The sequence below is a fragment of the Aquarana catesbeiana genome, linkage group LG02, assembly GCF_042186555.1.
Source record: "Aquarana catesbeiana isolate 2022-GZ linkage group LG02, ASM4218655v1, whole genome shotgun sequence".
In the NCBI taxonomy this organism is placed as follows: Eukaryota; Metazoa; Chordata; class Amphibia; order Anura; family Ranidae; genus Aquarana; species Aquarana catesbeiana.
The window spans coordinates 458,007,789-458,035,452 of NC_133325.1; the positions used below are offsets into that span (position 1 = coordinate 458,007,789).

General features: G+C 43.9%; 1 protein-coding gene across 1 annotated transcript; it reads right to left on the reverse strand.

Moving 5' to 3' along the window:
* Positions 1–27,607, reverse strand: LOC141129965 (probable G-protein coupled receptor 139). Its single transcript, XM_073617978.1, has 2 exons — positions 27,481–27,607; positions 1–980 (listed from the first exon to the last, which is right to left on the reverse strand). Exons 1-2 carry the CDS (start codon positions 27,554–27,556, stop codon positions 10–12), a joined length of 1,047 nt encoding a protein of 348 aa, XP_073474079.1. The 5' UTR covers positions 27,557–27,607; the 3' UTR covers positions 1–9.
* Between the last annotated feature and the right edge of the window lie 57 nt (positions 27,608–27,664).

Sequence of the window (27,664 nt, forward strand, 5' to 3'; positions counted from 1 at the left end):
ACACACTTTTTAGGAAACCATGTTCTGTGGCCTACAACAGGGTTTTTTAGATGAAATCTGAAAGATCACAGGAATATTAGCTTGCAGAATGTCTGTTCTGCATGGGTTTGCCCTTAATTTTACCACCTCCTGTAACTCTTTTCGAAACCTGGATTGGGTACAGGCATAAAGATACATATTGATTGCAGTGTTTGTGAGGTCCAGCATGGTCCCAATGTCAGCAGCGACATTGATAATCTTACTGTAATCTTTTCTTTCTATTTCGTAATGCATTGTCTTTATAATGATTTGTGTGACAAATCTTGTGGTGCACAAGTAGACAAAAGTCAATGAAATGGTGACTAGAAGTACCACTGATTTCACCCTATGCTTTTTTATATGAGGAAATCTTCTCGAACTTCTGCTGTCTTGACCTTCACAGTGGATTTTGTTGCTGTGGCAAATTTGTCTTAATACTAAAGCATTAAGCGTAAAGATGATAAGGTAGGGCAAGATATACACAAGCGTGTTTTGAAACCACACCAGACTTTCTACATATAGCCTTGATCGACCAATGTGGTAGACGCACTTAAAGCTTCCAGTTCCATTTATTATCTTAGACTCATTAGCCCAATAATATGGTATAGAAAAAAGGTGACTGAGGATAAAGACAGACCATATCACATAAAGAGTGCATTTTTTAGTACACAACCTGGATTTGCGCCACAGAGTCCTAATTGCAATAAAACGTTCAATGGTGAAGCAGACCACCAGCCAGACAGATGAGTTGTAAGCTCCGAAACTTAGTACATCCCTAATCATACACCAAGGAGCTCTGCTCCAAAAAGGTTCAGTTGTAAAATTTTGAAGAATCAGTTCAAGGATGACGATGTGGATGAGGACCATTGTATCTGCTATAGACATTGCTATCATGTAACAACGACAAGATGGTGAGAGCCCACAATCTCTTTTCCAGAAAATGAGTAGTGTAAGTACATTTGCTGTAAGGCAAGATATGTATTGATTAAAATGTGGCTTAGACCTTATTTACAACTTCATTTTAATGTAGAGAAGTTATGCTAGAGCCTCCAAAATATTTACATATCTGGGCAAAGGCAGCAACCAATGGGCTTTCAAAAGATAAGAGTGGGCATAGAGGAAAGTTAATTAAAAATAAAGGATTACTGCGCTAAATGAATCAAACAAACAAATGAAATCTAAAGTCAAAAAGCAGGGGCTTAAAAGTGAGATAAACACTATAACAATAAATAAACAAAGGAAGCCACGCTAATATTAATATAGATAAAAATGACAGTAAGTGAACCAAAAAACATAAATGATCATTTCAGTGGAATTGAGCATATAAAGTCCTTCAAACGCAGGTGAATGTGCATATGTTATACATTGAGACTGGTTGAAACAGCACCCGAACATCACTCAGACTTGTGAACCTCCACCACATGAAATGCACGCTTCATGTGGTGGAGGTTCACAAGTCTGAGTGATGTTCGGCAATCAAGGACACTGTGGCTGGTTGCACTGGTCTGTCGACACTGGTACTGGTGTGGCTAGTGATCGGGAGCACTGTGACTAGCTGCGCTAGTCTGGTGACATTGGTACTGGTGAGACTAGCAATTGGCTGGCTGCACTGGTCTTGTGACACTGTACTGGTGTGGTTAGTGAATAGGGACACTGTGGCTGGCTGCACTGGTCTGGTAACACTGTACTGGTGTGTGGTGACAGTCACAGTAATCAATGACACTGTACTGGTGTGGTGGTGATCAGGGACACTGTGGCTAGCTTCACTGGTGTGGTGACACTGTGTATTGGTGTGGATAGTGATCAGGGAAACTGTGGCTAGTGATCAGGGAAACTGTTAAAAAGCTTCTAACACTCTGTTTCCTCTCAAAGTTGACCGGTGTGAGAGGAAACAGAGTGCCTGTTGCAAGATGCAGTTTCAGTTTACATGTGGTATTGCTGTGATTAGTTAATTTTGATTAGCTCTGCACCCTTGTTTTGTGATCTTCTGTGTCCAATAAACACAGGGATCACAGAGTGATGCATGCTAGAAAGCACACATGAGCACTGCAAAGGTGAAGCCATTGTAAAACAGTCTCCCATTCTTAGAAGACAGCCATTGGGTCATTTATTTATAACGACTGGGTGGAAAGTGGTTAGACCAGGATCCTATCCACCGGGTCAGTCAGGGTTTTGCTTATTTAGGAAATACTCAGGTCAATAGCTGGAGTACCTAATTTCTTGTAGAATTCCTCCTCCATGGGGTATTGGTGAGAAAAATACTTTGTTGGTGAAACACCTTTTGTGGATGAGCCCAAACGGCATACATCACTTCTTGTAAGTGTGGGTACACTGTAAAGGACTTGGTATTATTTGGTAGCCGCCAAGACCCAAAACCATTGACTTTAGCCGAAGAAGATTATAGCAATGGTAAATTAAGGTTAGTGTATACCATGCCCACCAGGAAGCCTGCTGTGGTCTTCTGTGTCTGAGACAGCCCTGGACACTGAGACACCTCAGGAGTCCATGGAGGATTCCTGATTCTCAGCAGATTCCATCACTTCTTCATGCTTAGGAATTTTTACAGGAATTACCTCCAATGCCTCATCCTTCTTCAAAAGGGGTGGATAGGAAGGAGAGAAACCACATTTGTGCCATGCCATTCCAAGTCAGTGAGAACCAGGGCCAGCCCTACCATGGGTCCCAGTGGGTCCATTGGACCCAGGCAGCACTTTGAAAGGGGCAGCAAATTGAACCACGGCCGCCTCTCCTCTTTTATTTACTCCGCAAATTCCTGACCAAGATTTTTTTTTCCAGCAGTTTTGTGTGTCATGATGACAACTGCCCCCCGGGCCCCTCCGCCTGCCCCTATACTACCCTAGCCCACCCCTATACTGCCCTAGCCAGTCTATATATTACCCCAGCCTGCCCCTATACTGCCCTAGTCTGTCCATATACTACCCTAGCCTGCCCCTATACTGCCTTAGCCTGTCCATATACTACACTAGCCTGTCCCTATACTGTAAAATCTACAGTGCAAGAGATTTATACAGTGATCATACATAACAAATAAATAAATATAAAAATAAACCAGTGTGCAAAACATATGGTAATGGTGAAAGAAACAGTCCCATCCAATGAGGCATCAATAAAGTGTCATAGTGAGTTTTAGATCACCAAAAAATAAAAGTCCAAGTGACACTAGGTATATTTCTGTTATAGCGAAGAGGGGTCCACCACCAGAGAATAGAAGGAGTTGCTTCTTACCAGAAGGCCATGACCCCCCACCACAGAGGGTCACAGCAAGCAGAAAACTTTAAAAGCCAAAGGATGGGAACTGCCAGCGGTGTCCACCAGAGGTCATCTCAACATCCGCCACACCAACGAACCCATAGCAAAGGTATCATGGAATATAGAAGGGGCTCACATAGTGTAAAACTGATAAAATTTATTGAAATGTAATAAAATAAATGAACACTTACAAACGTAATTGATAAAACAGCCTTAAGTCCGGCTCCGTGGCCACCGGAGCTCGGACAAACCCGTCCTGCTGGAATACAACTCGCTCGGGGGTGATGTCAGCGCGTCGTCTGGCTCCGCCCTACGCGTTTCGTGACATCATCACGTCTTCCAGGGGCACTGGAAGACGTGATGATGTCACGAAACGCGTAGGGCGGAGCCAGACGACGCGCTGACGTCACCCCCGAGCGAGTTGTATTCCAGCAGGACGGGTTTGTCCGAGCTCCGGTGGCCACGGAGCCGGACTTAAGGCTGTTTTATCAATTACGTTTGTAAGTGTTCATTTATTTTATTACATTTCAATAAATTTTATCAGTTTTACACTATGTGAGCCCCTTCTATATTCCATGATACCTTTGCTATGGGTTCGTTGGTGTGGCGGATGTTGAGATGACCTCTGGTGGACACCGCTGGCAGTTCCCATCCTTTAGCTTTTAAAGTTTTCTGCTTGCTGTGACCCTCTGTGGTGGGGGGTCATGGCCTTCTGGTAAGAAGCAACCCCTTCTATTCTCTGGTGGTGGACCCCTCTTCGCTATAACAGAAATATACCTAGTGTCACTTGGACTTTTATTTTTTGGTGATCTAAAACTCACTATGACACTTTATTGATGCCTCATTGGATGGGACTGTTTCTTTCACCATTACCATATGTTTTGCACACTGGTTTATTTTTATATTTATTTATTTGTTATGTATGATCACTGTATAAATCTCTTGCACTGTAGATTTTACATTACGCACTACTAGTATTAGCGCAACCCTTTGTTTTTCTTATGCTTATTTACAATTGATGTTTTTTGTTGGGATTGCTGCTTTACATATTTTTTTTGGTTTATAGCGCAGTTTTTTTCCATTTTCTATGTCCCTATACTGCCCTAGCCCGCCCCTTGGAATTAAACATAATGCTATGTCATATAATTTTTTGGGGGGGGCAGCATTTCATTATGGACCCAGGCAGCACAATGTCTTGGGCCAGCCCTGGTGAGAACCTATGATAGCTGATCATGTACCCCAAATATCACAACAGAAAATGTCTCCCTTGACACAAAGGAAGTTGAGGATCGTGCTACTGAAATAGTGGAAATACTACATAAGGGCAGGAAGGGCAAGAACTAATCTGACCCTTTGGGGAGTAGTTGCAGGGAAACATTTGCAGGGGTTCCTCCCTACCCGATAGAGGGATTTGGGAGCCCACTCCATTGTCCTAATCTACCTCTCTGCTTGCATGAAGCCACAACTTGCTGAGGGTTAAACAGGTCTGAGAACTCAGAGGGAAGCTTCCACCTAGGGATGAGCCGAACACCCCCTGGTTCGGTTCGCACCAGAACATGCAAACAGACAAAAAATTAGTGCGAACATGCTAACACCGTTAAAGTCTATGGGACACGAAGGTGAAAAATCAAAAGTGTTAATTTTAAAGGCTTATATGCAAGTTATTGCCATGAAAAGTGTTTGGGGACCTGGGTACTGCCCCAGGGATATGTATCAACAAAAAAAAAAGTTTTTAAAACGTCTGTTTTTTCAGGAGCAGTGATTTTAATATTTTAATAATGCTTAAAGTGAAACAATTAAATTTAAATATTTCTTTAAATATCGTGCCTGGGGGGAGGGGTCCCTTATTCTGCCTGTAAAGTAAAAGCAAAAAAATAATGGTGTTGGGTCCCCCCCCAGGCTCTTTGGGTCCAGTATGGATTTTGAGGGGAACTGGTTTATCGGGGGTCAAGCAAGCGCCCCCCAAACCATACAAGGCTACATGCCCACAACATAGGGAGGGTGCTTTGGGGTCCCCAAAAAAAAATTAAAACCACTGGTACCTGCAGATTGGCTTCTGCTGTGATTAATCAAAGCAGAAGCGGCCTGCTGGTGGAAGTGCAGAATCATGTATATATATATAGATATATATATGTATATATATCTATATACTGTATATATATCTATATCTATATATATAGATATATATATCTATATATATAGATATATATACATATATAGATATATATATCTATATATATAGATATATATACATATATATAGATATATATGTGATCTTACACAGGAGGGCCGTCCTGTAGCAGTAAATCTGCTATAGGGTGTTCCGGAAGTGGTTAAAGTAGCTCTGTGTAGAGGGGGGTGTGCCCCTTTTCTCCAATCTGGCGGGTCAGGCAACGGGTGACGGTGGCGAGCTGTGGGATCTTGCAGCGGGTCAAACAGTGGCAAGCTGTGTCCTCCATGCGTCTCCTCTGTGTCCTCCATGCGTCAATCGCAGCACCTGTTCTTTCAGCCAATCAGGTGACGAGTAACAGACCCGCGCTTCCCGATTGGCGGAGAGGCGGTTCAGTGTTAGAAAAGCGAATATTTATTCGCTTTTCTAACACACCTGGGTGGACTCTGAGCGCAATGCTTTGCGCCCAGAGTTTACCTTTTTTGAAGCCTATTAGAGCCTATGGCTCTAATCAGGTGCTTCAAAAATACACCTCTGCTGCTGTAATTCAGGCGCCAGACGTACGAAAAGTGGGCTGGACGCCTGAATAGGGGGTGGCGGCGGTGGCCATGGATAGATTCACGCTATGCATGAATCTATCCATTAGTCATAGAGGGGGTTGGCTAGAGAGAGGGGGCGGTGCCCGTGTGCCCTTAATGGACACACCGCCACTGGTCTACACTACACTGACTACACTGTATATATATATATATATATATATATATATATATATATATATATATAAAGATACTAAACTGCCTGCACGCCACTTATTAACCTGCCTCTAGCTAACTTCTCTCATTCATAAATACTGTATACGGCCGCCATGTATGCAGCCTTATATAGTGTAGGGCGTGGACTTAGCCCCCTGAGCCATGATTGGCTAAAGGCACCCTGCCTTTGGCCAATCATGGCTCTCTCAGCAGAGCGTGCTGTGATTGGCCAAAGCATGCAGGTCAGGTGCATGCTTTGGCCAATCATCAGACATCAATGCACTGCGATCTCTTCTGCGGTGCTTGAGTTTTCCGTGAATGCCCCATAATGTTCGGGATTTGCAGAATGGGCGAACACCCCATGTTCGAGTCGAACTTATCTGGCTCATCCCTACTTCCACCCAGCTGAGAGGCGTGTCAGGCAAAGCCAAAATACCAATGTAGCACTTACCCCACCAGTAGACAAAGTCCCATAACTTGCTGTGCCTGGATTGTGGATGCAGCAACTGCTGCTGTGCATGGCTAGAAGCAGAATGGTGCAGAGCAGGCTGACATTAAGTGTGGCATGACCAGGTATGTGTAGGCTCATAAGCTGCAATGCACATGTACAGTGCCCAGGAACAGTGAAAACTGAGCCCTTGATGACATTGTGTATATGTGTCACATTGTGTGTATATTGCTCTATGCTACTGCTGCCACCCAGGAGAAACCTGCCCAAAACAGGGGAGCACTGTAAGGGTGGATTGCCACATTGCTTCACAATAATTCAGAGGCACCCACCAGTTCATAGCTGCAGGGCCAGCAGCCTCAGTTTTTACCCATCATTACTGGCATGCTCCACAGAGCCTTTAGAGACTTGACCCCCTCCTTGGGGATCACTGTCTTGGACCTGTAGAGAACATTGTCTAGGAGGTGCTACTGGCACCTGCTCTCTCAGTGCTGAAAGTTGTACACTGTAAGTGCTGGGGTAAGATTTTTAACAAATAGTTTACTGGCAAATGTTTATTTTAAATTCACTGAGGGTAATGCCACTTTAACCACTTGACCTCCGGAAGATTTACCCCCCTTCATGACCAGGCCATTTTTTGGAATACGGCACTGCGTTACTTTAACTGACAATTGCACTACTGTACCCAATTAAAATTATTTTTTTTCAAACAAAATTTTTTTTGGTGGTATTTGATCACCACTGCAACTTTTTTATTTTTTGCACTAAAAACAAAAAAAGACAGACAATTTTGAAAAAAAAAAAAAAAAAACAAGGTTACATTCTGTTATAAAACATATCCAAATACAAAAATTAAAAAAATCAAATTTCTTCATAAATTTAGGCCAATATGTAGTTTGCTAGATGTTTTTGGTAAAAAATTCCAATAAGCATAATTTGATTGGTTTACGCGAACGTTATAGCGTCTACAAACTATGGTATATATTTATGGAATTTTTCTTTCTTAATTTTTCTTATACTAGTAATGGCGGCAATCAATGACTTATAGCGGGACTGCGATATTGCGGTGGACAATCGGACACTAACTGACACTTTGTGGGAACCAGTGACACTAATGCACTAATAATGAGTGATCAGTGCTAAAAATATGCACTGTCACTGTACTAATGAAACTGGCTGGGAAGGTGTTTAACATATAGGGCGATCAAAGGGTTAACTGTGTGCCTAGCCAGTGTTTTTGTGTACTGTATGTGCTGCAGGGACGCAAAATCCATCTCTTCTCCCTGTCAGAATGGAGATCTGCCTTGTTTAGATCTCCATTCTGTATGTTTTACCGATGACAACCAGTGCCTGGCACCTGCAGATTGGCTTCTGCTGTGATTAATCAAAGCAGAAGCGGCCTGCTGGTGGCGCACACACGCCCCCTGTAGGTGGAAGTGCAGAATCATGTATATATATATATATATATATATATATATATATATATATATATATATATATGTGATCTTACACAGGAGGGCCGTCCTGTAGCAGTAGTAGCAGTAAATCTGCTATAGGGTGTTCCGGAAGTGGTTATAGTAGCTGTAAATCTCAGAGCTGACTTCTGACTTGTAGCTCTATGTATTTCTCTATAAGCCTGTGTAGAGGGGGGTGTGCCCCTTTTCTCCAATCTGCTGTCAGATATCAGGGCCTCTGGCTATGACTAAGGCTACATGCCGAAACGCGTAAGCCCTGTATTATCTTGTACCACACCTGGATTAATACATTTTTCATTGCAAAAGATGGAGCTGCCGGCTTTCCTTTATCCTCATGTATGTGTCAGATTCCTGCCCCCTGCTGCTAGAGCTGAGAAAAATCCTTTGTTATATGTGTTTTTAGAACGATCTACAGCAGGGGTGTGAAACTTATTTTCATTGTGGGCCACATTAGCATTATGGTTGCCCTCAAAAGACCAGATGTAATGTACAGTCAAGTCCATAAATATTGGGACATCAAAAAAATTCTAATCTTTTTGGCTCTATACACCACCACAATGGATTTGAAATGAAACGAACAAGATATGCTTTAATTGGGGATATTTACATCCAAATCAGGTGAACAGTGTAGGAATTACAACAGTTTGTATATGTGCCTCACACTTTTTAAGGGACCAAAAGTAATGGGACAATTGGCTGCTCAGCTGTTCCATGGCCAGATGTGTGTTATTCCCTCATTATCCCATTTACAAGGAGTAGATAAAAGGTCCAGAGTTCATTTCAAGTGTGCTATTTGCATTAGGAATCTGTTGCTGTCAACTCTCAATATGAGATCCAAAGAGCTGTCACTATCAATGAAGCAAGCCATCATTAGGCTGAAAAAAACAAAACAAACCCATCAGAGAGATAGCAAAAACATTAAGTGTGGCCAAATCAACTGTTTGGAACATCCTTAACCACTTGAGCCCCGGACCATTATGCTGCCTAAGGACCAGAGGTCTTTTTCCAATTTGGCACTGCGTCGCTTTAACTGCTAATTGCGCGGTTATGCAATGCTGTACCCAAACGAAATTTGCGTCCTTTTCTTCCCACAAATAGAGCTTTCTTTTGATGGTATTTGATCACTTCTGCAGTTTTTATTTTTTGCGCTATAAACGGAAAAAGACCGAAAATTTTGAAAAAAAATGATATTTTCTACTTTTTGTTATAAAAAAAATCCAATAAACTCAATTTTAGTCATACATTTAGGCCAAAATGTATTCGGCCACATGTCTTTGGTAAAAAAAATGTCAATAAGCGTATATTTATTGGTTTGCGCAAAAGTTATAGCGTCTACAAACTAGGGTACATTTTCTGGAATTTACACAGCTTTTAGTTTATGACTGCCTATGTCATTTCTTGAGGTGCTAAAATGGCAGGGCAGTACAAAACCCCCCCAAATGACCCCATTTTGGAAAGTAGACACCCCAAGGAAATTGCTGATAGGCATGTTGAACCCATTGAATATTTATTTTTTTTGTCCCAAGTGATTGAATAATGACAAAAAAAAAAAAAAAAAAAAATATTTACAAAAAGTTGTCACTAAATGATATATTGCTCACACAGGCCATGGGCCTATGTGGAATTGCACCCCAAAATATATTCAGCTACTTCTCCTGAGTACGGGGATACCACATGTGTGGGACTTTTTGGGAGCCTAGCCGCGTATGGGACCCCGAAAACCAATCACCGCCTTCAGGATTTCTAAGGGTGTAACTTTTTGATTTCACTCTTCACTGCCTATCACAGTTTCGGAGGCCATGGAATGCCCAGGTGGCACAACCCCCCCCCAAATGACCCCATTTTGGAAAGTAGACACCCCAAGCTATTTGCTGAGAGGCATATTGAGTCCATGGAATATTTTATATTTTGACACAAGTTGCGGGAAAGTGACACTTTTTTTTTTTTTTTTTTTTTTTTGCACAAAGTTGTCACTAAATGATATATTGCTCACACAGGCCATGGGCCTATGTGGAATTGCACCCCAAAATACATTTAGCTGCTTCTCCTGAATATGGGGATACCACATGTGTGGGACTTTTTGGGAGCCTAGCCGCGTACGGGGCCCCGAAAACCAATCACCGCCTTCAGCGTTTTTAAGGGCGTGAATTTTTGATTTTACTCTTCACTGCCTAACACCGTTTCGGAGGCCATGGAATGCCCAGGTGGCACAAACCCCCCCCAAATGACCCCATTTTGGAAAGTAGACACCCCAAGCTATTTGCTGAGAGGCATGGTGAGTATTTTGCAGCTCTCATTTGTTTTTGAAAATGAAGAAAGACAAGAAAAAACTTTTTTTTTTTTTCTTTTTTCAAATTTCAAAACTTTGTGACAAAAAGTGAGGTCTGCAAAATACTCACTATACCTCTCAGCAAATAGCTTGGGGTGTCTACTTTCCAAAATGGGGTCATTTGGGGGGGTTTTGTGCCACCTGGGCATTCCATGGCCTCCGAAACTGTGATAGGCAGTGAAGAGTGAAATCAAAAATTCACGCCCCTTAGAAAGCCTGAAGGCGGTGCTTGGTTTTCGGGGTCCCGTACACGGCTAGGCTCCCAAAAAGTCTCACACATATGGTATCCCCGTACTCAGGAGAAGCAGCAGAATGTATTTTGGGGTGTAATTTCACATATTCCCATGGCATGTTTGAGCAATATATCATTTAGTGACAACTTTGTGCAAAAAAAAAAAAAAAAAAAAAAAATTTGTCTCTTTCCCGCAACTTGTGTCGCAATATAAAATATTCCATGGACTCGACATGCCTCTCAGCAAATAGCTTGGGGTGTCTACTTTCCAAAATGGGGTCATTTGGGGGGGTTTTGAACTGTCCTGGCATTTTATGCACAACATTTAGAAGCTTATGTCACACATCACCCACTCTTCTAACCACTTGAAGACAAAGCCCTTTCTGACACTTATTTTTTACATGAAAAAGTTTTTTTTTTTTTGCAAGAAAATTACTTTGAACCCCCAAACATTATATATTTTTTTAAAGCAAATGCCCTACAGATTAAAATGGTGGGTGTTTCATTTTTTTTTTTCACACAGTATTTGCGCAGCGATTTTTCAAACGCATTTTTTGGGGAAAAAACACACTTTTTTAAATTTTAATGCACTAAAACACACTATATTGCCCAAATGTTTGATGAAATAAAAAAGATGATCTTAGACCGAGTACATGGATACCAAACATGACATGCTTTACAATTGCGCACAAACGTGCAGTGGCAACAAAATAAATACATTTTTAAAAGCCTTTAAAAGCCTTTACAGGTTACCACTTTAGATCTACAGAGGAGGTCTACTGCAAAAATTACTGCCCTCGATCTGACCTTCGCGGCGATACCTCACATGCATGGTGCAATTGCTGTTTACGTTTGACGACAGACCGCCGCTTGCGTTCGCCTTAGCGCAAGAGCAGGGGGCGACAGGGGTGCTTTTTTTTTTTTTTTTTTTTTTCTTTATTATTTTTTTGCTTTTTTATCTTATTTTTAAACTGTTCCTTTCATTTTTTTTTTTTTTAAATCATTTTTATTGTTATCTCGGGGAATGTAAATATCCCCTATGATAGCAATAGGTAGTGACAGGTACTCTTTTTTGAAAAAATTGGGGTCTATTAGACCCTAGATCTCTCCTCTGCCCTCAAAGCATCTGACCACACCAAGATCGGTGTGATAAAATGCTTCCCCAATTTCCCAATGGCGCTATTTACATCCGGCGAAATCTAAGTCATAAAATGCTCGTAGCTTCCGGTTTCTTAGGCCATAGAGATGTTTGGAGCCACTCTTGTCTCTGATCAGCTCTATGGTCAGCTGGCTGAATCACCGGCTGCATTCTCAGGTTCCCTGTTGAGACAGGAGAGCCAGAGAAAAACACGGAAGACGGTGGGGGGGGGGGGGGGGCATTCCCTCCCACGGGTTGTAAAGGCAGTCTAGAGGCTAATTAGCCGCTAGGATTGCTTTTACATGAAAGCCGACCGCTGGCTGAAAAGAATGATACCAAGATGATACCTAAACCTGCAGGCATCATTCTGGTATAACCACTCAAAGTTGTGAATGGCGTACCTGAAGACAAAAAAATGGTTAACAATAAAGCACAGTAAACAATAAAGTATAAATAATTACATACCTGAAAAACAAACATGATAAAACATAATAACAATAACAATAACAATAACAATAAAACACTGCAGAATAGAATACAGTAAAAAAAGAGCAGAACAATAGAGAGAGAGAATAGAGAGAGAGAACAATAAAACGACAACTATTTTTTTTTATTTTATATATATTTTTTTTTTTTTTACACTTTTTTTGTAACTAACTTTTATAACTGTAACCGGTTCCAGGTTCGGGTCTCTCAAAATGCGATGGCATCTTGGGAGACCCTGTGAAAGTGTGCCTAGTCTGTGCAATGCTGTACCCTACGCTAATACTCAACTAGTGTATGGTAGCGTTCAAAACATTCACCAATGCAAAGACCAGGATTGTCAGGACAGAAGGGACAATAATAGCGGGTGTCACGCCTATATCCGCGTTTGCTGCAGACACAACATCTTTTTGGGGGGGGTTCGTTGGGTAGGGGTACTCGGGAGCACATAAAAATGCCTCTCATGCAGCCGACTGCATTTCGTTGGGGGATGTGAATGGGGGAAGTACGGGCGCTGCAGAAGTGGTGGGTTCCCAATTAGGATTGGCGAATGCAGCAGGAAGGGCACTATGGGCACGACGGGCCTGTGTTTGTCTTTTTGGTGGCAGCGGGACACTACTTGTGCTTGTCACCTCACCAGCTTGAACTGCACTTATGGGACTCGCCACGTCACCAAGTGTTACTGCAGTGCTGGTTTGACTACGACCGGGGTGTACTAGGCCGCTGGTGCTTGCCAGTTCAATAAAAAGCTTCCAAAAAAACTGTTAGCGATCGCAGGGATCAGGCCTGACTCTGCAAACGCTGCAGTTATGCGTTTAGTGTTTTGTAAGTGACAGTGATCGATCGATACTGCACTTGGGTGGGCTGGACTGGGCCGGGCGGAGGGGCAAAACGCAGGTGCTAGCAGGTATCTGGGTTGATCCCGCTAACACTGCGTTTTTGGGAACCCTAAACTGCTGGGGACGCTAGTATAGATCTGATCTGATCGGATCAGATATTGATCCGTTCAGATACTATACCACTAAAGGAGGCGTATGCTGCGTGCGTGGGTGTTAGTGGTACTGGCGCTAACCTGACGCTGCCTGGGGCCGGTGCTTGCTAGTTCACCAAAATGCTACCAAAAAAACTGTTAGCGATCGCAGGGATCAGGCCTGACTCTGCGAACGCTGCAGTTATGCGTTTAGTGCCTTGTAAGTGTCAGTGATCGATCGATACTGCACTTGGGTGGGATGGGCTGGGCCGGGCGGAGGGGCACAACGCAGGTGCTAGCAGGTATCTGGGCTGATCCCGCTAACACTGCGTTTTTGGGAACCCTAAACTGCTGGGGACGCTAGTATAGATCTGATCGGATCAGATATTGATCCGATCAGATACTATACCACTAAGGGAGGTGTACGGTGCGTGCGTGGGTGTTAGCGGTACTGGCGCTAACCTGACGCTGCCTGGTGCTTGCTTGCCAGTTCACCAAAATGCTACCAAAAAAACTGTTAGCGATCGCAGGGATCAGGCCTGACTCTGTGAACGCTGCAGTTATGCGTTTAGTGTTTTGTAAGTGACAGTGATCGATCGATACTGCACTTGGCTGGGCCGGGCGGAGGGGCAAAACGCAGGTGCTAGCGGGTATCTGGGCTGATCCCGCTAACACTGTGTTTTTGGGAACCCTAAACTGCTGGGGACGCTAGTATAGATCTGATCAGATCAGATATTGATCCGATCAGATACTATACCACTAAGGGAGGCGCATGCTGCGTGCGTGGGTGTTAGCGGTACTGGCGCTAATCTGACGCTGCCTGGGGCGACGCATATCACCGCCGGGCGATCAGGGGGCTAAACCTTTATTAGGTAATAAACGGCGGGTGCCCTGACACTATAAAAAATAAACGAACTAACCTGCGTCACCCGTAACGGTTATACGGTGATCAGTGGTGAAAGGGTTAACTAGGGGGCAATCAAGGGGTTAAAACCTTTATTAGGTAGTATATGGGGGTCCCTGTCACTATAAAACGCTGACGGCGAACCTAAATATTTACCTCACTAACTAGCGTCACCAGCGACACTAATACAGCGATCAGAAAAATGATCGCTTAGCAACACTGGTGACAGGGGGTGATCAAGGGGTTAAAACTTTATTAGGGGGGGTTAGGGGGGTACCCTAGACCTAAAGGGGGGTGATACTCACTGTCCCAACACTGTAACTGTCACAAACTGACACTATGCAGTAATCAGAAAAAAAAAAAAAAAAAAAAAAAAAAAACCTGCTGGTGTCAGTTTGTGACAGGGGGGGGGGGGGTGATTGGGGGGGGATCGGGGGGCGATCGGGGGGGGGATCGGGGTGTTTTGTATGCCTGGCATGTTCTACTGTGTGTGTGTGTGTTGTGCACTCACATTGATGTCTTCTCCCCTCGGCGCTGGAACGGAAAATACCGAGCCGAGGGGAGATGACATCATTTCCTTTGCTGCTGTTTAGCATACAGCAGCAAAGGAGTGTTCCCATTGGCCGGCGGCGATCGCGAGGGGGGGGCCACGAACGGATGGCCTCCCCCTCATCTCGGATCGCCGGGGAACAGAACGGGACCGCTTCGGGCACCGGGGGGGGGTCCGATCGGACCCCCCACCCGCGAGAGGCAAATCACGTACATGTACGTGATTTTGCCTGCCCGTGCCGCCTTGCCGACGTAAATCGGCGTTAGGCGGTCCTTAAGTGGTTAAAAAGAAAGAATGCACCGGTGAGCTCAGCAACACCAACAGCTGAGCAGCCAATTGTCCCATTACTTTTGGTCCCTTAAAAAGTGGGAGGCACATATACAAACTGTTGTAATTCCTACACCGTTCACCTGATTTGGATGTAAATACCCTCAAATTAAAGCTGAAAGTCTGCAGTTAAAGCACATCTTGTTCGTTTCATTTCAAATCCATTGTGGTGGTGTATAGAGCCAATATTTATGGACCTGATTGTATCTGCAAGACTAATTAACTTTATCTACTCTTTATCATACTAAATAATCGCCTCTGCATTTTATTTTTACTGGTTTTCGTAATAACTTAACACTTACAGTGGTTGTATACCCCCTTAGTAAATTTTTACCTACAGGAAAGCCTATAATAAGGCTTACCTGTAGGTAAAATGAATATCTCCTAAACCTGTACGTTTTAGGAGATATTCACCTTGCATGCAGCCGTTGATGTTAGCGGCGCATACGCCCTGACATGTCGGCGAATGCGACTCACAGCGCAGGAGCCGCGAACCCTGGAAGAAACGCAGAGGGGAAAATGTCAGCTCTCTTGGCGGTGACTGAGATTCGATGCTGACACTTTGTTCTAAGGTAAGTATTTCATAATGAGCTAGTATGTGGTGCATACTAGCTCATTATGCCTTTGCCTTACAGTTTTTTTTTTGTGGGTATATAACCGCTTTAAGCTATAAAAGGCAGGTGTAAACCACCATGGAGCCCACTCACACTCCTGTAGAAGATAATGCAAGTCTGAAAATGAGGGTCGCACATCGCTGGTATCATTCACACGAATACTTATTGGAGACTGCTCAAACACAACATGGTTCTCCGATAGATTTTCTTATGGATGATATCAGCGGTGTGTGACCCACCTTATCAACTGACATAGAATTGTATTATTCTCATAATAATGATAAGCGGATGTCCAAAGCACCCCATTCTTCCCCCCACTTACATCAGATGTCAAGAGCTCCCCTCCACCATCAGAAGTCGAGTCCCCCACCCTCCCTTACATCACAATGCACCCCCTTACCTTGTGCTGCTACCGAGTAGAAGCTGAGGAAAGAGCTGGGAAGCAGAAAGTACAGGGTCTGGAGTAGGACCAGAGGAGGAATGGTGTCAGCTGCTGGAGTCTGCTGAATGCTGAGATCAGGGGAGGTGGAGACCAGGGGGTGCTGCGGCTGCACAGAGAGGTGCAAGATCTGTAGGAGAGTTATATCCTTCTCTCTTCTCCTGACAGCTGAGATGTAGGGGCAGAGACGAGCCACTCTGCAGCTGCGCGGAGGAGTTCTGTCCTCCTCTCTGCTCCCGACTACTGAGACAAGGTGGAGGCAGAGACAAAGGGGTGCCACAGCTGCAGGAGAGGACCACATGAAATGGCCTGGCATGTTTGACACATGTGGTCTAGAGCAGCGATCGCCAACCAGTGGTCCACGAGAAAATTTTGGTGGTCCCCAGGGGTTCTGCTGCAAATCAACATTGGTTCACTGGGTATATGCAAGGGTTTACAATCACTTTAAGTATTTTTACAAAGAAAATATTTGCTATATATTATTTAGTTCCTTGGTGCACTATGCTGTGCAAATTATGATTTAAGTAGTGTTACTATTTTATATTTTATTGTTGGTCATAAGCTGTTATTATGGGTAAATAGCGACTTTAGGTGGTTGATGAATTGTAAATAAACTCTTGGTTTCCTGCCAAGCCATGATTGCTTAGTAAATTAGCTTAAATATTTTCAGTGTTTTCCTAATTTTCCTTGTATTAAAGCTAGAGATAATAACCAATACAAAGAGTGTAAGAACACTATTTAGAATGACACAGGAGTAAAAATTTAGTGGAAAAAAAAAATTCTTTATTTGAAGTATAGCTATTATATTCTCTCCACATCTAATAAATCTGATTTAGTGAGAGCCTTTGTTGCAGTGCAAATATGGTTACATCAAGCAATACCAATCTCTAATGCCGCATACACACGATTGAAATTTCGGCCCGCAAAAGACCGATGAGAGTTTTTCGTCGGAAAATGCGACTGTGTGTATGCTCCATCGGTATTTTTCTGGCGGAATTCCAGCCAGCAAAAGATTGAGAGCATGCTCTCAATTTTTCAGTTGGAAAAGTTCCTATCCGAAAATGCGATCGTTTGTGGCAATTCCGACGTGCAAAATCCCTACGCATGCTCGGAAACAATTCGACGCATGCTTGGAAGCATTGAACTTCATTTTCTCGGCTCGTCGTAGTGTTGTACGTCACCGCGTTCTTGACGGTCGTAATTTCAGCGAACTTTTGCGTGACCGTGTGTATGCAAGGCAAACTTGAGCTGAATCCCATCAGAAAAGCCGTCATATTTTTTTCCGACGAGAAATCCGCTCGTGTGTACGCGGCATAAGGCTTGGTTCACACTGCCACGGCTTGCCACTGCCATTAGCACTACTGAAGTCGCTCCGACTTCAGAAAAGGTTACTGTACTACCTCAAGGCGACTTCTATCCGACTTCTATTGTATACTTCTATCAAAGTAGTACACCAGGAAGTCGTCTGGTAAAGTCTCACCGTAAATCGTGCGACTTTCAGGTCATGGCAATGTGAACCAAGTCTAAATAAGAAACAAAAGTAACCATAACAATTGCTATATTGCAGCAAAAGCCCCACTCACAGTAAGGACCATTCATGTATGGGCAGTTCTGCTCCCGACTCCAAATCACGGCAAAACACACAGCGCAAGTTTGGGTGCCATTTATCTTGCATGGCACCTCAAACGCGACGTGATTTTGCCACGATTGCTGCACGACAAGAAGCACAAGGATCTCCGCAAAACAAGAACATAAAATCGCTCCTGGCTCAGAGCCAAAATTTGGACCCATAAATAATGAGTGGGATCTGTGCCCCTCAATGAGCTCCAAGAAAAGAATTTTGAGGGGAGTACAAAAAAAACTATTTTTCTTCGTTGCTGAGTCCATGACTGGGAGCAGAGAGTTTGAAGTCTCTCTCGTGGAAGGAAAACACTGGCTTGAGCTGTGTCTAGGATCAGACCCAGATACTGCAAGTGATGAGTCAGCTTCAACACAAATTTCTGAAGGTTCACAACCCAACCAAACCTTTTCAAAGTCTAAACTGTCCATGCTACATTGTTGATCAGGACTTGTGCCAACTGTTACCTCCAATAGGAGGTTGTCCAGATGTCCCTTAATAGGGATGCCCTGGGGGTGTAACAAAGCAAGCACAGGGGCTAGGACCTTGGTGAACACATGGGGTGCGTGAAGAGAGGCAGAATGTCAGGGATACGAATTGTTGGGGACCCACAGCAAATCACGAAGGAATTGCTAAAGTACTGTTAAAATAGGAACATGAAACTACGTATCCTTGAAAGTCTCCATGATGGAAGGAGGCTATGACTGATCTGGTGGATTCCATGTGGAAATACCATCTCTGAAACCTGTTCCTCTAGAACAGTGTTTCTCAACTCCAGTCCTCAAGGCGCTCCAACAGGTCATGTTTTCAGGCTTCCTATTATTTAGCACAGGTGATTTGATCAGTTTCACTGCCTTGGTAGTTACCACAGTTATTTGATCTGAGGGAAATCTTGAAAACATGACCTGTTGGGGCGCCTTGAGGACTGGAGTTGAGAAACACTGCTCTAGAAGACCCACAAGGGCTGCATGGGGGTCTGCTTATTTGTGTGGAGACCTTTAGGCTGGCCATACATGGTTCGAATCTCAGTTGGTTCAGAGATTTGTACCGTTAATGGGCAGGCTGAATGTACCAAGTTGATCAATTGATCGATCGACTTGGGTACAACCAGCCTGCCGGATTCTCTTGCGATTATGTTAATGGTGTATGGCCTGCCTAAAGCCTCGAACACACGATCCAATTGTTAGCAGGGAATTGTGTGATGACAGACTGTTGGCCTAAAAGTCAATAAGACAATTGTTGTCCAACTTTCTGCCAACAAATGTTGGATGGCAGGCTAGTAAATTTTCGGCGGACAACGGTATTTTGTCAGATTTTCATATCGTCTGCACACTAGTCTGTCACACAAAAGTCCAAAGTACAAACACGCATGCTCGGAATCAATGACCACCAAACATGACATTAGCAGAAGGTGCCCAAAGGGTGGTGCTCAAGAGCTGAAATTCCACATAGTACATCACTACGTTCGTGTTTGTTGGCCGACAATTGTGTGCCGTTAGTATGCAAGACAAGATCCAGGCACACGCCCTTTTGACAAAAGTCTGACACTCTGTTGGCCAACAATCCGATCGTGTGTACGAGGCTTAAGACCCCATACACACTTAGATTTTCTGCAGATTTTTGTTTTCAGGTTTACCAAAACGATGTAGTGCAAGGGCCTGCCTGATTGCATACAAATTGAAACTCTAAAGCCTCGTAAACACGATCAGATTGTTGGCTGGGGATTGTCTGTTGACAGACTGTTGTCTAAAATCTTTAGTTAATACGCTCCTTTTGACAATTGTTGTCCAACTTTCTGCCAACAAATGTTGGGTGACATAATAGTAAATTTTTGGCTGACAACGGTCTGTTGTCAGATTTTCTGATGGTCAGTACACAAGTCCATCACACAAACACACATGCTCGGAATCAGTGCTCACCAAACACGAAATTAGCAGAAGGTGCCCAAAGCCTGGCGCTCGTAGTAGTCACTACGTCACTACGTTCATGTTTGTTGGCCGACAATTGTGTACCGTTAGTATGCAAGACAAGTTCCTGGCACACGCCCTTTGGACAAAAGTCTGACGATCTGTTGGCCAACAATCTGATCGTATGTACCAGGCTTAACGGTCAGATTTTAGGCCAACAGTCTGTCAACAGATAATCCCCAAATGACCCCTTTTTGGAAAGTAGACATTCCAAGGTATTTAGTAAGGGGCATGGTGAGTTTTTTGAAGTTGTAATTTTTTACCACAATTTTTTGCAAAATCAAGATTTTTTTTTCTTTTTTTTTCACAAATTTGTTGTATTAGCAGGTTATTTCTCACACACAGCATATGCATAGCACAAATTACACCCCAAAACACATTCTACTACTCCTCCTGAGTATGGGGATACCACATGTGTGAGACTTTTACACAGCCTGGCCACATAGAGAGGCTCAACAAGCAGGGAGCGCCATTAGGCGTTCTAGGGGCATAAATGTCAAATCTAATTTGACTACCTATTAAACTTTTGTGAGGCACTCTAGTGGCATGGATGTGGCATGGATGAGCATGAATGGGGATGGATGAGCCGTGGATGGGCATGGCTGAGTATGGATGGGATGAATGAGCATGAATGAGTATGGCTGGGTACAGCTGAGTACAGCCAGGCACAGCCGGGTACGGCTGGGATGGCTGGGTACAGCTGAGTACAGATGGGAAGGCTGCATACGGCTGGGTACGGATGTGATGGCTTAATACGGCTGGGTACGGATGGGATGGATGAGTACGGCTGGGTACGGATGGGATGGCTGAGTACGTCTGGGTATGGATGGGATGGCTGGGTACAGCTGAGTATTGCTGAGTATGGCTGAGTATGGATGGGGGTGAATGGGATGGCTGAGCACGGATGGATGGATGAGTATTGCTGAGTATGGATGGATGGATGAGCATTGATGACTATTGCTGATTACGGATGGATGGCTGAGCATGGATGAGTATTGCTGAGTATGGATGGCTGGCTGAGTATGGATGGATGGATGAGTATTGCTGAGTATGGATGGCTGGCTGAGTATGGATGGATGGATGAGTATTGCTGAGTATAGATGGATGGATGAGTATTGCTGAGTATGGATGGCTGGCTGAGCATGGATGGATGGATGGCTGGCTGAGCATGGATGGCTGGCTGAGTATGGATGGATGGATGGATGGCTGAGTATGGATGAATGGATAGCTGGCTGAGCATGGATGGATGGATGGCTGGCTGAGCATGGATGGCTGGCTGAGTATGGATGGATGGATGGCTGGCTGAGGATGGATGGATGGATGGATGGCTGGCTGAATGGATGGAGTGGGCACTACACATCCATCCCACAGCGCTGCAGTACCATCTTATCTCTCCCCTCACCCCTCTCTGTACCGATCTGTACAGAGAGGGAGAGAGGAACTGGACGTGACGCCGGTTTGTTTACAAGTGATCGCTCCGTCATTTGACGGAGCAATTACATGGTAAACAGCGGCTGTCAGTGGCCATTTACAGTGATCCGTGATGCGCCGGGTCCGGTCACGGATGTTCCCGGGTGCATGCCCCAGGGGGCGTGCGGGAGCAAGATTCTAGGAGGACGTCAATGTATGCCCTCCCAGGGTTATCGAGGCGGGCTGTAGCTGTCATTCGGCTATAGTGCCGTCGTTAAGTAGTTAATGGCATCATAATGAAGCTGCTTTGCTGGTGAAACTGATGTACTTATGCCAAACGTATTTTAAAAGGCATTTGTTTTGTACGATCTGAAAATTGCAAATCAACGCTCACCAAACTTCTAATAATATGAAATTAGCAGAAGGGCCCAAAGGGTGGCGCTTGAGAAATGAACTTCCTCTTTATACTCTCATAGTATGTCACTACTGTAGCACTAACTCACGGTGGAGCTGCTAGTTTAAGCGGGTCTGTTACCTTCACCTTGCTTCCCTTGGTTTCACCGGCACCGGTCTAGGGGTTTCGTTGAGTTTACTTCTGGACGACACATGCACCAACACTGGAGTACATTTTCAATGCTTTATTGAACAAACAAACTTTAGGAAGTAGCAGGAAAGAGGTGGAAAAGGAAACTTTGATTTATATTAGAAAAAATATATCCTTTTCAAGTCCATCCCTGCATAAGAACTTTTCTTGTAAAAGAAATCCGGCTAGCAAACAGAAGTCCTTGGATTTAAACACAGAACAGGATCTGTAAATCTTGACCACGCAGATCTCTTTACCCTGTCGCTATCTAACTAGGTAACTTCAAAGTGATAGTGTCCATAATTACCAGTAAAACCGAGGATCTGGTAAAGTCACATACTTTCCTTCTTTATCCACAGTGGTAATAAAGTTCCTGGTCTGCAGATTACCACTTTATCAGCATAGATATGCCGACCATAGTTCCAATGTACAAAGCATCCGTTGAAACGTTCATCCATCCGGACAGAACATCCAATCTTTCTAAAGGGCTTAGGCACAGACAAGTAGTCCCAAACAGCGTCACTATACCAAAGCTCCCGATTAGCTTCAATCTCCCGCATGACATCCTGGGGCACATAGGGGAACTCCAATCCATACTCTGCAGCCACACGCTTGTTTAACATCCTTTGCAAGCGAGCAAGTTTTGGCAAAGGTCTGTCTCTCCCCATACCAGGCGGTACACAGGAATCTAATGACTTTTTCACCATAGACCCAACCGGTGTCTGTAGCGAATCAATAACTTTTGACAAAGTTCCAGCAACGGCACTGTGCGTCTCCACAAAAGGTGACGTCTTCCCAGAACCCATGGCAGTCCATTCAGGAAGGGTCATTGTGGAGGCAACATCCTCGCCTTGTGACCACAATAGCTCTTGCGACATGGTTTCAAACAAGTTATCATCCCCGGAAAGATCCGACATGGATTCTATTTCAGAGTCCCTTAATTCTTCCGCTGGCAAATATTTATTTAAAGTCCCCAACAGTGGCTTACCCGTCCCAGGCGTAAACTCTGGTAGCTCCGGCTCAGGTAACCTCTGGGGTAGGCCTCAACCACGGCCGCGGGAAGCCTTCACATAGCCCACTTTCTTCTGAGTAGGTACTACAGGAACAGGCGTAGTGGACTCAGAAATCAAAGTAATGTCTCCTGATGAGACGGCAGCAACCATGTCTCTTTCTGAAACATTTTCAGTAGCAACAGGCAAAGTAGCAGCCCATAGCTCTCTCTCTGCAGCGGTAGCAGCTTCCACTGTAGTGATACCTGTCACCCAATCCATCCGATAGGCACAGGGTGGCATAGTAGGTGGCTCCACCACAAACAAGTACTCTCCACACTGCGGACATCGGCTGAATGGACGAAGATGCACGGCCAATCCTCCACATCGATGGCAAGTCATGCCCAGTCCCTCAACATCTCCCGAGGTATACAGGACAAACTTCCCCTGGGGTTTCATTCGAACTCCAGTATCCGTGAGCAGAGTTCCAGATTGCACAGTATTCATTACGGTACTTTCAGGGAACACTCTGGGTCCCACAACCGATTGCAACATCGGAAAAGACATGGCCACACTCTGATCCTTCAGCATGATCACGAGGCCTCTCTTCTCCTCTGGCACCAAGCACACTACACGCGTCCCACGCGGTAGCAAGTAGGGTAGGCAGGTACTGAATATTTCTTATATCTTTATTGTATATTTTTTATATCTTTTTCATTTGTTTTTTTGGTGTGGTGTGCGCACAAGTATCCATTATTCAGCAAGTAGGGTAACTCCTCCCACTTGTTCTTTCAGTCACGTAGCTCCTGGGCCTCTTCTGGCGCCCAGCGTCTACGCACTCAAAAGCAAAGTCCTGCAGTTTAACCTTTCCTCTTCCTGAAAAGATTTTTTCTCCAGCTCTCTCTGTAAACTCCCGGTAAAACACTCCACTGGGTTGCAACAATTGTCGGTCAACAAATCCCGGATGACGCCCCCACATGTAGCACTAACTCACGGTGGAGCTGCTAGTTTAAGCGGGTCTGTTACCTTCACCTTGCTTCCCTTGGTTTCACCGGCACCGGTCTAGGGGTTCCGTTGAGTTTACTTCTGGACGATACACGCACCAACACTGGAGTACGTTTTCAATGCTTTATTGAACAAACAAACTTTAGGAAGTAGCAGGAAAGAGGCGGAAAAGGAAACTTTCAGGAGAAACTCAAATATCTTCTTATAGAATCTTAGCGACAAATGTCCTGGTAGAATTCAAATAATTAGGTGGAATGCGCTCCCCTTGTGGGACACACTCCTTGCTCGTCTGGATAGGCCTCTCTCACCGGTCTAGCACCCAGTACGCAGCACGAGTCAAAAGTCTCTGCCACAGACTCGTTTGGGAGGTAAATCCGTACGATCCTCTGCCACAGGATGTATCAGATTTTCTCTGCAGTGAAAGTCAGTCACAGTGCCTGAACCTTTAAGCCGAACCGGCAACACCATGCTGTATAGTTACTTCTTTTGGATACGTCCTTCGACCGAGTCACCAGGCCCCTCTATAGACCAGTACGCTGCATGATCTCTCAAAGACGGGTTCTCCCCTGGGATCTCCCTGACCGTTCAGCTTCGTCACACATGACCGACAGCTCAGGACCATTCCTTGGCCGCGGTGGTAGGCCTCAGACAAGCCTCTGGACCCACCCCTCAGCCGCTGTATCGTGGGCCTCCCGATCGGAGGACCATGAGGTAGCTCCTTAAGGCATACCTGTCGGCCAGGAGGGCCAGCAGGTGGCTGTAAAACGAACCCTAGAACATGGGGTCTATCCCATAAATACCCTCTTCCCAGAATGCAACTCGGAAGACCACCTCCACCGAGCTTGTCTCCGAGACAGAGGAGCATCTATACACTTCGACACGTTGCCTTTCCAACACTGACCAATGGTAACAGCGACACCCACCGGTCAGCACGGAAGCACACACAACGTCAGCCAAGCTGGAACAGAGGCGAACTTTTAACCTTCCTAACACACAATTTACTAAATGTACCTAACCTGCGGTAGATTGTAAATCTACCAGCGCTACACTACGTTCGTGTTTGTCAAACATCAATTTGAGAATGGTTAGTATGCTAGACAAAATCCTGCACACGCGCTTTTGACAAAAATCAGATGCTCAGTCTTACAACAATCGAACTGTGTGTACGAGGCCTAAGGGTCTATATGTTGTTATTTAAAAAAAAAAAAAGAAGCAAGGAGGGAGATGAAATTTTTTGGCAATTTAAAACTCTTTTATCCTTTGTAAATGGCAATGCTAAAAAGTCACTGCCCTGACTACATTGGATTTTTACTTTTTTTTTGGCATTGGTGCATGTTCCCCATGGTAGTGCCCACCGCCCCCATGCTATATTTGACACCTCCCTTGCCTATTAGCACAGAAAATTAGAATTTTTATTTTGACAGATTTGGCTCCCATTGATTTCAGTGGGGTTCAGCATCCAATCTTCTTTGAACATGGGCGAGTTCAGAGGGAGGTGATAAATGGGGAGTATTCGGAATGGTCAGGGGTGGGTAGTGGGGTCCCCCAGGGTTCTGTGCTGGGACCAATCCTGTTTAATTTGTTCAGAAATGACCTGGAGGATGGGGTAAACAGTTCAATCTCTTTATTTGCACTAAGCTAAGCAGGGCAATAACTTCTCCACAGGATGTGGAAACCTTGCAAAAAGATCTGAACAAATTAATAGGGTGGGCAACTACATGGCAAATGAGGTTCAATGTAGAAAAATGTAAAATAATGCATTTGGGTGGCAAAAATATGAATGCAATCTATACACTGGGGGGGAGAACCTCTGGGGAAATCTAGGATGGAAAAAGGACCTGGGGGTCCTAGTAGATGATAGGCTCAGCAATGGCATGCAATGCCAAGCTGCTGCTAACAAAGCAAACAGAATATTGGCATGCATTAAAAAAGGGATTCATTCCAGAGATAAAACGATAATTCTCCCGCTTTACAAGACTCTGGTCTGGCCGCACCTAGAGTATGCTGTCCAGTTCTGGGCACCAGTCCTCAGGAAGGATGTACTGGAAATGGAGCGAGTACAAAGAAGGGCAACAAAGCTAATAAAGGGTCTGGAGGATATTAGTTATGAGGAAAGGTTGTGAGCTGAACTTATTCTCTCTGGAGAAGAGACACTTGAGAGGGGACATGATTTCAATATACAAATACCACACTGGTGACCCCACAATAGGGATAAAACTTTTTCGCAGAAGGGAGATTAACAAGACTCGTGGCCACTCATTAAAATTAGAAGAAAAGAGTTTTAACCTTAAACTACGTAGAGGGTTCTTTACTGTAAGAGCGGCAAGGATGTGGAATTCCCTTCCACAGGCGGTGGTCTCAGCGGGGAGCATCGATAGTTTCAAGAAACTATTAGATAACCACCTGAACGACCACAACATACAGGGATATATACAATGTAATACTGACATATAATCACACACATAGGTTGGAATTGATGGACTTGTGTCTTTTTTCAACCTCAGTAACTATGTAACTTCGCCAAACCCTGCTCAAACAAAACTTGAATCAGTTTGGCTCATCCATAGTCTTAAGCAAAGGAGGGAAAGAGGGAACATTATTAAAACTGTGAAATTGACGTTTGACAAACACGAATGTAGTGACGTACTATGAGAGTATAAAGAGTAAGTTCATTTCTTAAGCACCACCCTTTGGGCCCCTTCTGCTAATTTCATGTTAGTAGAAGTTTGGTGAACGTTGATTCGCGGTTTTCAGATCATACAAAACAAATGCCTTTTAAAATACATTTGGCATAACTACATGCAAAGCAGCTTCATTATTATTCCATTAAAGAAGATGAGAATGTGCGCTGCATTTTGACATTCATCAATTGTCGCGTCACGAATGGTTATTCTAGATTACTAACGGTAGTTTACAAGGCCGAACTCTTCCCAGTCGTTCCTTGATTCCGAGCATGCGTGTTTGTACTTTCGACTTTTGTGTGACAGATTTCTGTACTGACCATCCGAAAATCAGACGTTGAGTTCACATCAAGCAAAAATTTTATAGCCTGCAACATCCAGCTTTTTTTCTGACGAAAAAGTCAAATCAGCTGCTGAAAGCACCATACTAACGATCCAAAAATCCGCAGACAGCTCGTCTTACGAATTTTCCCTTCTGATTTTCGTATCGTGTGTACGAGGCCTAAGAAAGTGTTATTTTCCCAAAGAAGTAGTTGATGCTTGGAAACAGACTTCCATCAGAGGTAGTGAGTCAGTCAACAGTGAATGAATGTAAACATGCTTGGGACAAACAGAGGTTAAGAAAAAATAAAAAAGTGACAAATTCATTGGATCACTTGTTTTTTTTCTGCTGTCAGTCTTCTATGTTAATATGTAAATAAGAGGATATCTCTTGTCAAAAAAATTTGGTGATAAAAAGTTGTGATTACTGAAAGGAGGCAAAGTGTTGCAAAAAACATAGCAAGCTAGAAAAAGTATATGAAGGGTATATTCATAAATGTATCACACAAAATTCACATAAATTTCATCCTGGATTCACAAATTTTCAAATTGAATTCAATTAGAAAAAAAAACATTCTGGAGGAATGTTGTGTGAAAACATAAGCAGATCCCTAATTATTACCTGTGAATATAAAGAAAATTGAAAGAGATCCATGAAGGATAACTGAAGACAAGAATGTCTTAAGCAAATGCCTATGAGCCTAATTAAAACAGCAAAAAAACAACAACAAATATAACACAAAAAAAACCCAAAAAAAAACACAGTAAATAGTGTATAGAAACTTACATGGGATTCCAATAACAGCCAAAAAAGGATAGAACATTTTCTGTAATGTTACCATCCAATGCTCATTCTTCATCATACAGCATCAAGATATCAGTTGCCGCTCAGGTAATATTATTCCAAGTTATTTTGCTAAATCCAGTTTTGATGAGAATGATACCTTTGGCATTTTTGTATTTCATCATTT